We start from the raw sequence: 15,688 nt of genomic DNA on the forward strand, positions 1-15,688 counted from the left end.
CCCACGCCGAAATTTAAGCACTGCAATACCAACAATATTCGACAATAAACGAGTTAGTGAGGAGAGGCAGGTTTGTGTGTCACTCGCTGTCAGAGAAATGAGAGAGTGAGAAAACGCATCTGGTAAAGTGTATCTATTCTGTGGTAAATGAGTATTGGAAGTGTTTCAGATATTTCAGTATCGATATGAAACGAAAAGAAAAAAAAAGATTTTTGACAGCACTTAGTTTATTTCAGAAGCACTTTTTTAAAAGACTACAATTGAAAAATGTATATATTATAAATAAAATTCAATCCACCATAGTGGCTAGTAGGAGTGACTGCGTTACACGCCACTGATGTAATGCGGGTTGGCGGCTGTTAATGTCAAGCCCTGTATATGTGAGTGTAATGTAATCTTGACTAACAGTTTTAAAGATTTCAGTCTTACTGAAAGCAAGGAGGAGCTGACTAGACACAGCTGGACTAACTTGCTTCAAAGGGACTCTGAGGATACCCACAGAAGTCAACTAAGTCATGCAATTCAGAAAAGATAAATATGCAATTCAGAAAAGATAAAGAAAATCCAAGACAAACTCCTCAAAACATTTAGTTTGGTTGGTTTTGGGGGATGAATGCTCATTACAAAACTGAAAAACAGCGGAAGCAGATTGAAGAACACTCCCATTCCAGCGCTGGCCCTATGTTAGGCTCTGCCTTTCTGGCCACAAGCGAGCTATAAGAGTCTATGTCTCAGGAAGAGGGAGGAACAGTTCCAGCCATGCTTCCTGTGTCCTAGTGCTGTTCCCTCCAGACCTGTCTTATCCAATCATCCCTTCATTTTCCCATGAGAAATGTTCTAGTGCACACAGACCTTGCCCTCATTATATATCTACCCTGTTTCAGCATGGTCTTCCTGTGAGCTATACCTCACATTGGCCTGCAGTGCTTTCCTTCCGCTCTGGATTGTTCTGTGACGCACACAACTGCTTTCCTGTCAGGAAAAAGCATGCAACCCCCCTTCAACCACTTATTCCTTTTTATTTCATTTCGATTGTAGGCTCTAAAGTATTTTTCGAAATAATTAATCGAAGAAATTTTGGGGGAAAGCTTTGAGAACATGTATATGCTAGAGTAGGCTACACGTAAAAATAGACAACATTAACTTATGGACTTTCATGCAGTCTCTTCCTTTCCCTTCCAGGAAATCAGAGCAAAAATAGTGATGACTTTTGCACTCATGTGCGCATCCAATTTTTTGTCCAATCAGGTGCTCTCTAGATTTAGAATGTCCCTCCACCTAATGCCACCTGATGTGACTAGCAATAGCAAGGTTCACGAATGTGATGTAAACTAAGAGCACGCAATACATCCATAAAGGTCGGACAACACCAGACACTGAACAAGTGAAACACAAGGACTTACTGTAAACACAGACAGGGATGAAGGCCAAACAAGCATGATAAAAACCTGGGAACAATCAATAAAACTAATCAACAAAGAAAAATACAAAACTACTTCAAGTTAAACAGGAAACAGCAACAAAACAGAAAGTTCTGTCCCGAGCAGGGTTTGTGACACATGATGGCAAGTTTTGCAAGGGCAAACACCATTCAAATTGTGTTCATAAAATTAAAATTATTTAGTGAACATTTAACAAAGCTAAACACTTTTTAACAGCCTGACATCAACAAAATCTCTCATGGAAACTGCCATCGTCACTTTTGCTCAGTATTCTCACAAACTGTTTTTGAATTGACTGCTGACTGCTCACCAATAAAAACAGTTTTCTGGAAATTGGCAGCAGTTTGATGCTCTGTTACAGCATATTCAGTTAGTATTGATGGTGGTGTGTTACGTAAATAATTCTGTATGTCTGATAGCACACAGACCTTGGCCCATCACATCTCGTCATCAGTTATTGTTTGATAACAGCAGCCAAAGCAAATTGAAAATCTGTTTCCTGTATTGCCTAGTGTTGTATTATTTTATGATTTCTCTTGTAAAAAAGAACTACAATTTAGCATAGTTTTTAAAAAATAGTACTTATTACGGAAATTATATACTTATACTTATATTTAAGTGCAAAATTCATGTAATTTTGGTGGACATTTAAATGCATGCTATTTACAGTTAAATGAAAATGTACTTTAAATGTTCATTTAATGCAAGTAGTTGAACTTAGGAGTGCTTTTTTTCTCCCATTTAAGTAGAACATGTTTAAGTAGATATAAATTAATAATTACTTTAATTTGATTAAAGTGTCCTGCCGAATGTATTATACAAGTGCACATTCAATAATATTAAGCACACTTCTTTTTCACAAAGGTTAGTCTACTATTCTATGAGCCGCAAATTACCCCTATATTCCAGAAAATCATCTTGGAATCAAACAACGTGTGTGTGTGCGCTATGTGTGCAGTGCAGTGGCAACTCCACACTTCCTGTCTGTTTCTTTGATCCAACCCATTACTTTTATCTAGCGATCACACCCCTGACACCTGGAACCAACAATGGTCTCTCTCTCTCTCCCTTCTCCTTGGTGCTCTGTGTTGTCTTTGGTGTGGTAGTTTGTCTTAACGTGGTGTGCTGGTAGTTATGGCATGCTGGGTCAAACAAGAGGCCCAGTCATGATGGTCTTCCAGGCGGCCAGCTGCCTCTACCACCCAAAACCACCCCTCCCAAAAACGCTTAGAGTTGTCCTTTATAAAAATACATACTTTTATAATGCCTTCATTCTTAGAGCCAGGCAGACTTAATCACTGTTTGCTGGGTGTAATGTGTGTGTAGATGTGCATGTGTTTTATATCAGGCTGCAGAACTGTTATTGCTTATTGGTTTGGAGAAGCAAGGCTACATTCACAGTGTCTTATGCATATGTGCACCTGGTAGACTTTAAAATGAAAACAATAAATCAATAAAACTGTCCCGCTTTAACTTATAACGTCTCTGTTACGTATACCTGAAGGAGGGAACGGAGACATAGTCGAACCTGACCGAACTGAAAGGGAATTAAACATTTATAGTTCCTGAATTATATGTGAGTGGACCATGCAAAACTCTATAGGGTGTTCTTGGGTGTTTGCTTGCTGACAAAGTCAAAGAGCCCACCCCAAGTCCCTATGATATTCTAGATATATGGCTTGTGTCCCTCATTTAATGTAGGTCTAAGGGATTTTTCACCTGTTGTATTGTATATCACGTAAGTTGGATCACCAAATTGGAAAAATGAATGGCCAAAAAATCACATGATTTAAGGTTTCATTTATTAAAAGTATCATAAGAGTAGTCCATATGATTAGTGGGAATTATTCTGAGTCAAGCAACAGTACAACTACAAATGCGAAGTGGCAGACATATGCTTGACTTTAAAATCACAAAAGGTCTGTGATGCTTCGTGTCAAGATCAGATGGAAAATACCTATACATAAAAGAACATACACTTGCATCCTTCAACAAGTGCCTTTGACTTATAACATAGCCATAAGAATTCTGAATGTTGAATTCTAGTAAAGTTTGGCACTGCCCAGTCTCGTGCTTCTTATTAGAATGAGTGAATTGCGCGGGTCGAGGGTGACTGATCTCACTCCTTAGGGCAGCAGATGGCCAGTGAGATGCACAAAGAAGCTCACAATGTGAGCGACTGCCATTCAGATCATCTTTTCTGAATGGGACATGACATACATCCCACAATACCCTGGTACAGCCCTCTGCAGCCCGGCGTCTGGAACCAACAAAGCACATTGGCTGCTTCTGTGTTCCGTCTTAAAAGCCACAGTGTTCGAAGCATATCATCACACCGCCTGCTGGTACTTATCATAATGAAGCAGCCGTCCGCCTCCCTGATGCATCTCCAGCGCACTGTTCCTTGCATCATTGAAGCTTGGTCGTGTGAAAGAAGATGGTGTTAGTGGCATTCAGTGCTCACTCCCGGGTTAGAGGTCATGGTTAGAGTGGTGTGTTTATAATCCTCCCCCAACCCACCATATCCATATCCTCTCAAGCTGCTCTGGCACCCCAAAGTTCCTTTTCACCCTTAACCCCTCAAAAACGTTCACAGGATATGAAAATTCCCAAGCAGCCAGCAGCACTTCATCCTACCACTAATAAAATGCTCATTATGGATATTTTCCAAATTTAGCTTTCAGACAAAACAATGCTAACACAAACATATATTCAGTCCAAAAACTTTGCTTGGAGGGGTCGAGTTACTCAACCATTATGGTTCAGACAAAAAAATAAAGAAAATTGTGAGGAATTTCCTAGCCTGAAAATAAACAGTGAGGTTGTATGAAGTCTACACTTGTAAAAGCTTGTGGTGCTACATCATGGAATGTGGCAGCAGGACAGAAGCATGAGATCTGTTTAGATTTGGGGTTGGGGGTTGAAGTGGGGCTTCCCACTGCAGATTGCACACATAAGAGCCGACTGTGTGTTACTGACACATGTCCCTCCCTTCCTCTGTTTCTCCACAGATGAGCGATGGAGAGAGAGGGGAACAGCTGTGGTAAAGAGGCAGTGAAGGGAGGAGGATCTCAGTGAGAGTCAGATGCTGCATAAGGCAGGAACAGAGAGAAGTCGACCATAGAGCACATTGGGAATGGATGACCACTGCAAAGGAATACGTCTAACAGAAATATGAAGGAATATCTTTGTGTGCTTTGACAAGTGGCATTATAAAAGGTAAAAGTAACTCTACTACTATACAATATTGTTGTTTTAAATATTTGTGTGTTTGTGTTTAGGTGTGGATAGGTGGATGGTTGGACATATTGACTCATGTTGTCAGATTAGACAGATGTATAAATATATGGAGTTAGGTAGGAAGACGGATGAATGGGATACTTAACTTTCAGCTTGATGTTTTGCTACCATTTTCCTCACAGATCAGAATGGGAAATACAGATAGTCAGTACAGCAGTTTCATCATCCCTGGTAAGGGAAAATCTAGCTCCCTAAAAAAAAAAGAGGAGGTACTGTCCCCGCTCTCTTGGTGGAGGAACTCTGAGAGCACGTCTGGATACAAGGCCAAAAATGGTTTTTCACCACACAAGAACAGCCAACCTTACATCTCCCGCCATTATGACTGCATTAAGGGGAGATCTAGTGACAAAGTATGTGCAGAGGGCCACCAAGACAACCTTTTATTCCAGGGAAATGGTTTCTTTGTTGGCTGCAGACAACAGACTGGAGGCCCCCAGGCCCCTATGAGGAGCCCCAGTTCTGAGCTTAAAGACAGTAAGAGCAGTCCCAAAGTTCTTTTTCGTGAGGATGGAAGTCTGAGGGTAGAGTTTACCAATGCACGGAAGGAACCTGATGTTGAGCTGTCACTGAGCAGTTGTCTCAGTGGACCGGTTGATGCTACCCAGAGGGCCAGTAATGGGAGCTCTCTTAGCTCTGAGGGCTCATGGTATGACTCACCCTGGGGGAATGGAACAGATCTTTGTGACAACGTCTTCACCACCAGCCAACCTTCAGACAACAGTAGTGGATATACCACACTCTCATCCACACGTACAATGGACCTTGGGTGTTTTAGTGGGTACACTACAGAACAGTCTGAGAATCATATGGGTACCCTCGCCTGCCAAACCACAGTTCATGCCAGTCAGTACGCAAGCAGTGATTCCTATAGCAATGGGTACAATACCAACCACGCTGAGGGGGACAGTGGTATTGGGGACTCTGTGCTTCTTCATTTGGAACATAATGGATTATCTGATCTATACACAAACCCCAACATGACTGTGCCATTCCCTACTGTGGGCATCCTAGTGGCGGATCAGCTTGAGGACACTCCTCAGCTCCAAGCCTCACTGACCTCTTCCCTGGATGCAAACTCCCAAGACGAGAGTCAGGAAATCCAGCATTACACCTCTCATACCCTACCATGCAGAAAAACAGTTCCTGATGGGAACACAAGGAAGGATTCGCTCAAAAGTCGCATCCGCCGCCTCAGCGATTGGACGGGAAGTCTGAGTAGGAAGAAGCGGAGGGTGCAGGTGAGAAAATTATTTTTTGGTGAATTGGACATTAGCGCATGTCTGTCAGCATAGCAGATCTTCCTGTTTGACTCCAAAATAATCAAGCTGATGTTATCATATTAAAATCCCATCTACTATTCAGTGTTCTAGTTGAAGTTGACATTTTTTTCAATGCTGTAAAACATTCTTAGATGGCAGACCTCTTTGCAACAATGATTTACAGATGTTTTAAAAGGGTATACTTGTTGAACTGACCATAATTTGCAGAGTTGTTAAGAGAAAAGTCAAAGGAAGGGTGTAAAAGCTTTACAACATTGTGTCAACCTTGTAACACAAGTACATGTTAAGTACATTTGTCATCCTCTTCTCACTTCATGTGCCTCAGGAACCTCAGGAACCAAGTACTGTGGACTTTACAGAGGTTTTCAACTGTGGAGCTGGGGGCACACTAGAGGAATCCAGACCATTTTGGAATCCCATGTCCTCCCAGACCTTCTCTGGATCCTTATTGGTCCCATTTGGCCATCAGAACCAGGGTGCGGCCCTGAGGCAGAACATCTATGAGAACTTTATGCAGGGCCTAGAGACTGGCAGTTGCAGTGGAACTGCTGATGGACCCCAGTTCTGGGAATTTGAAGGGGAGAGTAGCAATGGCTCAGTGGGCTCCTTGGAGCAAATGGACTTCCTGTTTGAGAAGGAGCAAGGTGTTGTGCGGAGGGCTGGTTGGCTGGCTTTTAAGCCCCTCATTTCCCTCCACAAGGATCGCAAACTGGAGCTGGTAGCAAGACGCAAGTGGAGGCAGTATTGGGTCACCCTTAAAGGTAAGATAATACTCTTGAAAACAAGCGGACACTAAATGCACATTTACACCAATGCTGAATTTTCATCAAGTAAAACATGCATGGCCAGTTAAATTTAATCTTTCTGTTCTCAGTCTTAAAAAAGTAGCTGTAATAGATAATGTGTCCTCTACATTATTAGAAGCTCTATCTCAGATCTGTTTTCCTGTCTCCTGTAGGCTGTACACTTTTGTTGGGTGAATCCAATGGAAAGACCTCCCCAGAGCAGGAATGCACACCACATTACGCAGTGCTTGCTGAGGACAGTATTGTGCAGGCAGTTCCTGAGCATCCCAAGAAAGAGAATGTCTTCTGCCTCAGCAATGCCTATGGAGACGTGTATCTCTTTCAGGTATGTCTCCTTTATCATATAATATATTACACAATACACCATTTCCACATTGTTGACTCTTGACTGCATGTTGTCTCTTACCTCACACCTCTTGCCTCTTATCTGCAGGCTGCAAACCAAACAGACCTGGAGAACTGGGTGACAGCCATCCACTCTGCCAGCGCATCACATTTAGCTAAGCGTCAGGGAAAGGAAGACACTCTACGTTTGCTGAAGAGCCAAAGCAGAGCTCTCCTGCAGAAGATCGACATGGATGGGAAAATGAAGAAGATGGCAGAGCTGCAGCTGTCCGTCATCAGCGACCAGAAGAACAGGAAGGCTATTGAGAGCCAGGTAAGGAAGAAAACGGATGTGTATGTGGATGTTTATGCATACGTGTGTGGTTTGTTTTAAAAGATTAAAGACCAAAACCAAGTAGTTCAGAAAGAGTGGTTTGTTAAATTGGGCACCTAGGTCATTGATGTCTGTGTTTGAATAGAAACCACACCATGGTGCCTTCAATGTATCCGAGTATGGTACATGCATTTAAACCTGAAACCCCCATTCATGTCCTGCTGTCATTCACATTATTTATATTTACAAGATTTTTACGTGATATGGGTGTTGTGGGTTGTTGTTGAGCATTGCTTTGCTAAGATGTTGCTTGGGTGTTATAGGTAATTCTTGGTCATAGCTACTGTGTTCTGGGTGTTGCTAGAGCTTTTTTGTGGTAAGTTTGGGTGTTCTGTGAGGTTGGGAGATTGCTTCCTGGCCCAAGTCAAAAGAGCCTAGGCCAGGTCTCCATGATTTTCTGATCCCCACATATAGTTCATGTCTTTGTTTCTAATTAACAGTCTCCCAGATGTTACCTTCTCACATCTCTCCTTTCCCCAATAAGCCACACAATTTAAAATACCTCTAGTTCTCTAAATTTGTCAAACTTCAGTATTATTTTACAGAAATTTACATTTATTCATTTACATTTATTCATTTAGCTGACGCTTTTATCCAAAGCGACTTACAATTGCTATATATATGTCAGTGGTCGCACACCTCTGGAGCAACTAGGGGTTAAGTGTCTTGCTCAGGGACACATTGGTGTCTCACAGTGGATTCGAACCCGGGTCTCTCACACTAAAGGCATGTGTCTTATCCACTGCGCCATCACCACCCCGTATAGAAATTTCTATACCAGCATGCACATCTGAGTCTATATAATATTTAAAATGTCTAAAGCTTTCTCAATTGTATTTCAGTCACATTTCTCTCTCTCCTTTATCTCTGACCCACAGATCCAGCAATGGGAACAGAACCTGGAGAAGTTTAACCTTGAGCTCTTCCGCATGCGCTGTTACCTGGCTAGCCTGCAGGGCACAGAGCTGCCCAATCCAAAAAGCCTGCTAGCTACTGCTGGACGCCCATCTAAAATGGTGCTTGGTCGTCTGGGAATTTTCTCCGTCTCATCCTTTCATGCGCTGGTGAGGATCCGTCACATGCTTTCAGGCTATTTTGTAAAATACCAAAAAAGACCTCATTAAAACAATGTACCTTTGAGACACACCACAAAAATTCAATTAAGATGATGGAGCATTAAGATTCTGGGAAATGTTTTAAATGAGCTTGTGTTTGTGCAGATATGCACTCGTGATGAGGCCACCCTTAAGAGACGATCTCGCTCTCATCCTCGAGGTATGCGGAACAAACGAGGACTACTGTTTTCTTCACAGAAGGGATTGGACAGTCTGACCAAACGCAACTGTGAAAAGAGACAGTCCCTGTCCCAGGTAAGACTGAAGTTAGTGCTTCTCTTTACAAGTCTTTAGTCAGATTCTAAAGGAAAGTTTGTCCAGAAAGTTTGGGAACCTTGTATTTTGAGACTTGCCAAAACCTAAAAATAAAGGATATAATTAGGATAAATAAAAAAGGAGCAGTTTCCCTTACATTCTGTGAATCCTGATTGAAATTAATCAATATGTACAAAAAGAAGTTTGATTTTGGATTAGGCGTCTTACGCTAAGGTTTACTGGCCTGTGTTTATGACTGCAGCACTGAATGCTCGTTTAAGACGTAGGCCTGTTTTACTCATTTAGTCTCATAGTAGCATGTTAATGCTGTCCACAGGTGTCAGGGTGGGAAACACTGTCACACTCACCGGATAAAACAAACAACCACTCATCAAAGCTTTCTCTAGAGGTCAAATGGCAGAAACACAACACACACAGTGGCCCTGTTCCTTTCTCCCGTCAAAGTGTTTGGGGGCTGTTTTCGAAATACTGTTTCTGGAACAGTTCTTGTAATTAAGCCCAGATCAGCATTCCTTCTCTGAAGGGCTTTTGTTAACACAGAGCATGAGCTTTAAATCAACATGTATGATTATGTAGACGGCCTCACGTGAGATCGGAGCCGATCGCTCAGCGGTTCCAGCCTCATAATGATCCATCCTTAAATGGACCAAATCTGGTCAAAACAGCCCCTAATAGTGCATGATTCCAAAGACGGGAATTACCACAAGCTGCATGAGGTTAATTGCTGCAAGCTGGGAGCAGTCTGAGAGGAGAGACAGCTTGTGATTTGAGTGCACAAGTCTTCCACCACACAGATGTAGTGTCTGATGCTGGGTGATTCAACAGGGTTACAGGGGGCAGTGTGATTGTTTCCAGAGGGGTGAGATGCTTTAGTCAGAGTCAAGTCAGAGTTGTTGTCCCACCGATAAATGACTCCGTTGTGGTATTGCTACTGTTCCGTGGATGTTTAGCTCTTGAAGATTTTCCTTTGAGTTATGCCTGGATGTGTACATTAGCGATGTTTGCGATATTTCAATATATCTTGCAATCCTAACGTCAACTTACTGTAAGTTGTGATCACATTTACTGTTGATCACTGAAATTTTGCAAGTGAATCTGCACAATCGTGACTTCCGAATGAGGGTGATATAGTTCCCCACACAGATTTTGCTTGTGCTAAAGTTGTGGTCACACAAATTTGCCATGTTCACCAACGGAAAGCTGCTTGGTTTTAAAGAGACATGTGTGAAAGTTGCTACATACAGTTCATCACTACAGACCTTTTTTTGCCCACAAAATATAGTTGAAATTTCAGCATTGAAATTAGCCTTGCAAGATAGGTTAACCACACTTGTGAGGATAAAAGCTATTTCTCCTATGTAAATAAGAGTTTTTGTTGGACCATAAAAAGCAACAGGACATATTTTGTTGGTCACTTGGTTGGTTGCTTGAGTCAGACAACCAATAGTGAATTCCCAGTCTTAAATCCTGTTCCTCATAACTTATTTCTGATGTATATTGAACATCAAATATCTTATGATTGTATCACATAATGGTATAGTTTGTTCAGATTGGACAGACAAATAGCTTGTGACCTGCCACTTATTGTAATACAGCTGGTTTGGACATGGAGCAATGCATCCAGAACGTGTTGCGATAAGCTTTGTGAAAAAAAGAATTTAAGATAGATGCTGAATTTCGATTGTCAGATTGAATTCAGTGCTAAAAGGTATTGATAAAATAGTATTTTCATCTAAATAAAATGGATGATTTACCCAATATTTGTGTTATATGTCTGTTTTGAGTTTATTAGAGTATTTTGTTATCTTAGCAACATGCTAACATCAGATTATGTTGTAATTGCAAGAAAAAGTCGAGTTTCTTGTGCGCGTCACGAGTAGCACTATTAGAGTGAAGTTAACTGTATTGTTGCTCATGAAGAGTGTTTCAATGAAGTCCTTTGTGAGGTTTCATTTAAGAATACTAACTTAGAAAGTAGCTAGCTGCCTATGCAGACAGTGATGCACCTCACCGCTCGAACAAAGCTCATGTCAATTTTGATATTTCAGGTTTTGCTTTGAGTGCAAGGCATACCCTTGTCTGTTTGTATAGACTATATAAGTATGTGTTTGTACACGCACACAGTGTTTATGTGTTAGCATGAGGACGCATGGGTGTTTGGGGTGAGGGGAAGCCATGTCTCCCACTCTGCCCTCAAGATTAAGGCTGATCCATCTGTCAGCTTTCATAGATCTATAATTTTAGCATCTTCCAGACCTCTCATTATTTCTCAGCAAACCTCATGGTTATTTCTGCTGTGATCTACAATCAGAATAGTATCAAAGCTGGCGCCTCAGATCGATGGCTTCTAATTAAGGCACAGAAATGCAGAACATGCTTCTTTTTTTAGCCCAGATGCTGCTCCGCATTTGATGTGCGTTTAATTTTTCTGTATATGTGTGTTCGTGATGCAGATATTTGAAGGATATTCCTCTGGATCATTTGGTCATCCATCCACGCAAAGCAGCTCAGAGGTAATTACACCACTTTAACATTACTACACATCATACTGTAACAAGTGAGAATCCATGTTAGCCCTTGTGAAAATTAAGTGCACTAAACTGCATTAATTGTGCACTTCAAATCGGAAAAGTGCTTGCAGATAATATAATATTAACTTAAGAGTCCACTGTCATGATTAGATTTTATAACACACAATTTTAAAAATTGGAATTTGCAATAAAGTGATATTAAAACATTTACTTTAAAAGTACATTTTAAATAATCATGTTTCAATAATCTTTTGTTGTGGTTTAAAGAAGTACACTTATTTTGATGTGTTGAGTAACATACTAAAGCACATGTAAAGTACTTGATTATAATTTTAACTGTAGAGTATTTTTTATATTATATTTATATTGATATTACATTTAAAGTTAATATTATAAAGTATTTAAATATATGAGGCATGACACAAATTTAAGAAAATAAATTAAAGTATATTTTAATTTACCACAAAGCGTCAGTACATTCAGCTGTACATTTTAATCATATTTCAAAGACAATAGAAGTAATAATGAAATTACATTTAAGGATGTACTTTAGTCCTACTAAAGTGCGTCAAAATAGCAGTTCAAATAATTGCATTTAATATAAATTTAAACTATAATACAATTTCATTTCACTATAATACAATTGCAATTACATATTTAAGAAAACATTACATTCAGATTACACTTAAGAATATTCTTTTAAAATATATTATTTCCACAGTAAGTACTCTTTTTGAAGGTACTTTATCTAATTTGCTATCATTGTAATAATTTTTTTTTGTTCTTAATACTTTTGTCCATTCAAAAAATGTCACTGTTTTTTTTTTTTACCAGAAAAAGAAAAAACGTAGGTATGGCTCTGGTTAATTGTATCATCGCACATATATTGTCCCATTAAATTAGCTGCTTTTTCATAAAGAGTGGCTTGGCTGTGGTTTTATCTTATCAGTAGATTGTACTTAGCCAGCAACTGTTTAAAAATAGCATTGCATAGTCTGTAAAGAAATCTTATGCTTTTGCACTTTCAAATCCCCATATTGAGGCTGCAGCTGAAGGACAATAGAATTACACTGAAAGATCCTCCCCCATTTCTGGCCATTTCTCCACCCCCTGATCTGTTTGCACTGCATAATGTCAACAGATCAGCAGGTTGTTGTGACAGCTGTGTGAGTCGAGTCAGTGAAAAGGGACGTGACCCCCCTTTCTCCCTCTCTCACAGAATAAGGAACGCGCTAAAGATCCACAATAGTGTTGCTGGCACCTGGCTTTGACCCAGCATGAGCAGAGACTAGCTTAGGAGGGAATTCTCCCTCACATTTTGTTTTTCAGTTGTAAATGTAACACGGTGTTCCAGCGTCAAGTTACTTTAATGTCCTTACTGAAAGAAAAATGCTGAGTGAAGTAACAAAATGACAATCTCCTAACATGTTTGGATGTTTTATACAACTTGCGTACTTCAGTGGGATTTTGATAAGATTTCAAAAAAACCTGTGCAATATTAACAACCTGTTTTGCAGTGAAATATTTTGTTAAATGGCGCTGTTCTTGACATTGTTTTGACTTGAAAGTCTATTTTCATATACACAGGGAATCAAACCCTACATACTTTTAAAAAGAGCACTTATGATATAATTTAAAATAATAAGTGAGAATTGAATGTAATGTTTTGTGTAATGTTATGTAATTGGAATTTACCATCTATCTATACTAGAACGTTATTCACTTCTGGTCCTTTTTTGATTTCTATGCATCAGCAGAAGCTGGACGTCTTTACCAAACTGCATTTACCAGCGCCACCTGAAGGTCACCCGTGGATCTGCAGTCTGGAAAGCCGGGCTTATATGCTCATGCCGGACAGTCAAGTCATAAATGTGCCAGTCAAACGGGACTCTCTGGTTTCCGATGTTCTCTCATTGGCGTGCAAGGTAATTCATCAGTCACCTCTCACAGAGATCGTGACCTGAACACATGAACAACTAAAGTTCATGCGTTTACATTTTCTGTTGTTTGTGGTCTGGTTCAGACCTCATGAAGTGGCAGGAAGACTCCACACTAGCTTGAGGTTCGTCACAATGCTCACCATATGAATATAATAGTGGCTGTTTTTTTTTTTTAGGTAAAGCAGCTTGACCCGGCTCTGCACTGCCTGCACATGAGGAGACATTTGGGACAAGATGTGGAGAGAAGCACTCCAGCGCCAACAGACCTGCTGAGGACCCTGGTGAGACTAAAACACACTTTATGAAGCAGATTGTTCAAGCTACAATCTAGCCCCTGGTTTCACAGACAAGGCTTAAGCAAGTCCCAGACTAAAATGCACGTTTCGACCTGAAAGTGACTTGCAATTACATATCTTAAAATAGTTTGTCTCAGGATGCACACCAGTAATGTTTAATGTTTTCTAATGCATGTTTATTAAAGGTATTAAAATGTCCTAATTAAACTAAGGTCTAATCCTGGCTTAATCTAAGGCCTGTCTATATGTATTAGCATTGACTGCAACATTAACTAGACCAACATTGGCCATCTTAAACTAGACTGGAAGTTAAGCAGGTCCAAACTGGTCCAAAGTTGTTGTTTTTTTCCTGTTATACACACTTATTTCAAAAACCTTGCTGTATTACACCACACAATGATGTTCTGCTCTTGTTTAACAGGTCTATGATGAACTGGAAATTTGGCCTCTCAATGTGTTGACCTTAAACATGTCCCGTCCGGACACAACCATAGACTTCGGTGAGTAACAGATCAACAAGAAAAGGAATAGCTCACCCACAAATTAAAATCTTTTACATAATTTCCTCGCCCTCATATTGTTCAGAACTTGTATGACGTTCTTCAGAGGAACATTAAAGATTAGCAGAACATGCAAGCTGCTCTATTCCATACAATGAAACTCAATTGACCTTACAAAAAAAAAATTCTAATTCGTGTTTGTTTAAATACTGTATGTTGTGTCATGATGTGCTGCTCAGCCCTTGTGAATAAAGGCGAATTCACACAAAGAACGATAACTATAAAGATAACTATATTAGCGTCCACAGACTCCACACACCAGCAGATGATAATGTTCTGTTTATTATAGACAGGCTGCAGTTTATATCGCCTGTCGCTTTAAATGCTCGAGCTCTTTAAAGCAGGATGGATTCTGATTGGCTGTCAATATTTTTTATTGTTCATCAGCGGGGAAAAAAAACCAGTGTGAAAGTAATTCCAACAATATTGTTCCTCTCTGCCATTATAGTTGTACTTGTAGTGTGGACTCTGCTATTCTATATATTTAGAAAGATTTTTAGAACTATATCTTTATAGTTAATAAAATCATTTAAATTATTGTTTTAATTATATTTTGTTGTGGTTTAAAGAAGTAAACTTATTTTGATGTGTTGGCTAACATACTAAAGCACATGTAAAGTACTTAATTTTATAATTTTAACTGTATTGTTTTATTTATTAAGTGTCAAGTATATATTTTACATTTCAACTTCATCATTACACAATATTTTTCAATAAATAACATGCTAGTTTCAATAGAAATGCCATTGAAGTATATTTTAGTTACCATAAATGCTTTTCAAAGACTGTAGTTAAAGGGTTGTTATGAAGTTAAAATGTACTTAACGTCCGACTTGTGTCAAAAAAAGCACTCTTTAAGTTAAAATAATTGCATTTAAAATAAATTATCATTTTACAACCCCAAATCAGAAAAAGCTTGGACATTTTGTAAAATGCAATAAAATCAAGAATCTGTCATTTCTTCATTCTATTTAACCTTTAATTAACTGACAAAAGTACAAAGAAACGTTTCCCAATGTTTTCACTGACCAACATAATTGTATTTTGTAAATATGAACAAAATTTGATTTTGATGGCTGCAACACACCCCAAAAAAGTTGGGACAGAGACATGTTTACCACTGTGTCACATCACCTTTCCTTTTAATTACACTTTTTAATCATTTGGGAGTTGAGGATACTAATTGTTGGAGTTTTGCTAGTGGAAGATTTGCCCAATCTTGTCTGATACAAGACAGCGCTCAACAGTCTGTGGTCATCGTTGCCTGATTCTCCTTTTCATGATGGGTCATACATTTTCCATAAGAGACATATCTGGACTGCAGTAAGGCAGGCAGGCACATCCCTTCTATGGTGCAGAGTGTCTAGAAACCACTCAGTTGTAGCACGTGCAGAATGAGGCCTGGCATTGTCTTGCTTCCCAGG

The 15,688-nt window shown here is 39.7% G+C and overlaps 1 protein-coding gene across 4 annotated transcripts in view; it reads left to right on the top strand.

Moving 5' to 3' along the window:
• The window catches only part of tiam2b (TIAM Rac1 associated GEF 2b), a 62,771-nt gene that overhangs the window by 20,796 nt on the left and 26,287 nt on the right, over window positions 1-15,688 (top strand). Inside the window, exons 2-12 of one of the 4 annotated variants that reach the window (XM_077220438.1) lie at window positions 4,454-4,661; window positions 4,865-5,980; window positions 6,348-6,783; window positions 6,981-7,153; window positions 7,262-7,486; window positions 8,425-8,610; window positions 8,767-8,916; window positions 11,391-11,450; window positions 13,223-13,393; window positions 13,585-13,689; window positions 14,126-14,204. In XM_077220438.1, coding sequence (XP_077076553.1) covers window positions 4,871-5,980; window positions 6,348-6,783; window positions 6,981-7,153; window positions 7,262-7,486; window positions 8,425-8,610; window positions 8,767-8,916; window positions 11,391-11,450; window positions 13,223-13,393; window positions 13,585-13,689; window positions 14,126-14,204 — 2,695 coding nt within the window. In that variant the 5' untranslated portion in view covers window positions 4,454-4,661; window positions 4,865-4,870. Of the gene's footprint in view, window positions 1-4,453; window positions 4,662-4,779; window positions 5,981-6,347; window positions 6,784-6,980; window positions 7,154-7,261; window positions 7,487-8,424; window positions 8,611-8,766; window positions 8,917-11,390; window positions 11,451-13,222; window positions 13,394-13,584; window positions 13,690-14,125; window positions 14,205-15,688 lie in introns of those variants that run through there. The other 3 variants (XM_077220439.1, XM_077220436.1, XM_077220437.1) reach the window with 3 other exon arrangements.

This window comes from Siphateles boraxobius, unplaced genomic scaffold, assembly GCF_051911475.1.
Source record: "Siphateles boraxobius isolate OS27281-9 unplaced genomic scaffold, OSU_SipBor_1 8, whole genome shotgun sequence".
In the NCBI taxonomy this organism is placed as follows: Eukaryota; Metazoa; Chordata; class Actinopteri; order Cypriniformes; family Leuciscidae; genus Siphateles; species Siphateles boraxobius.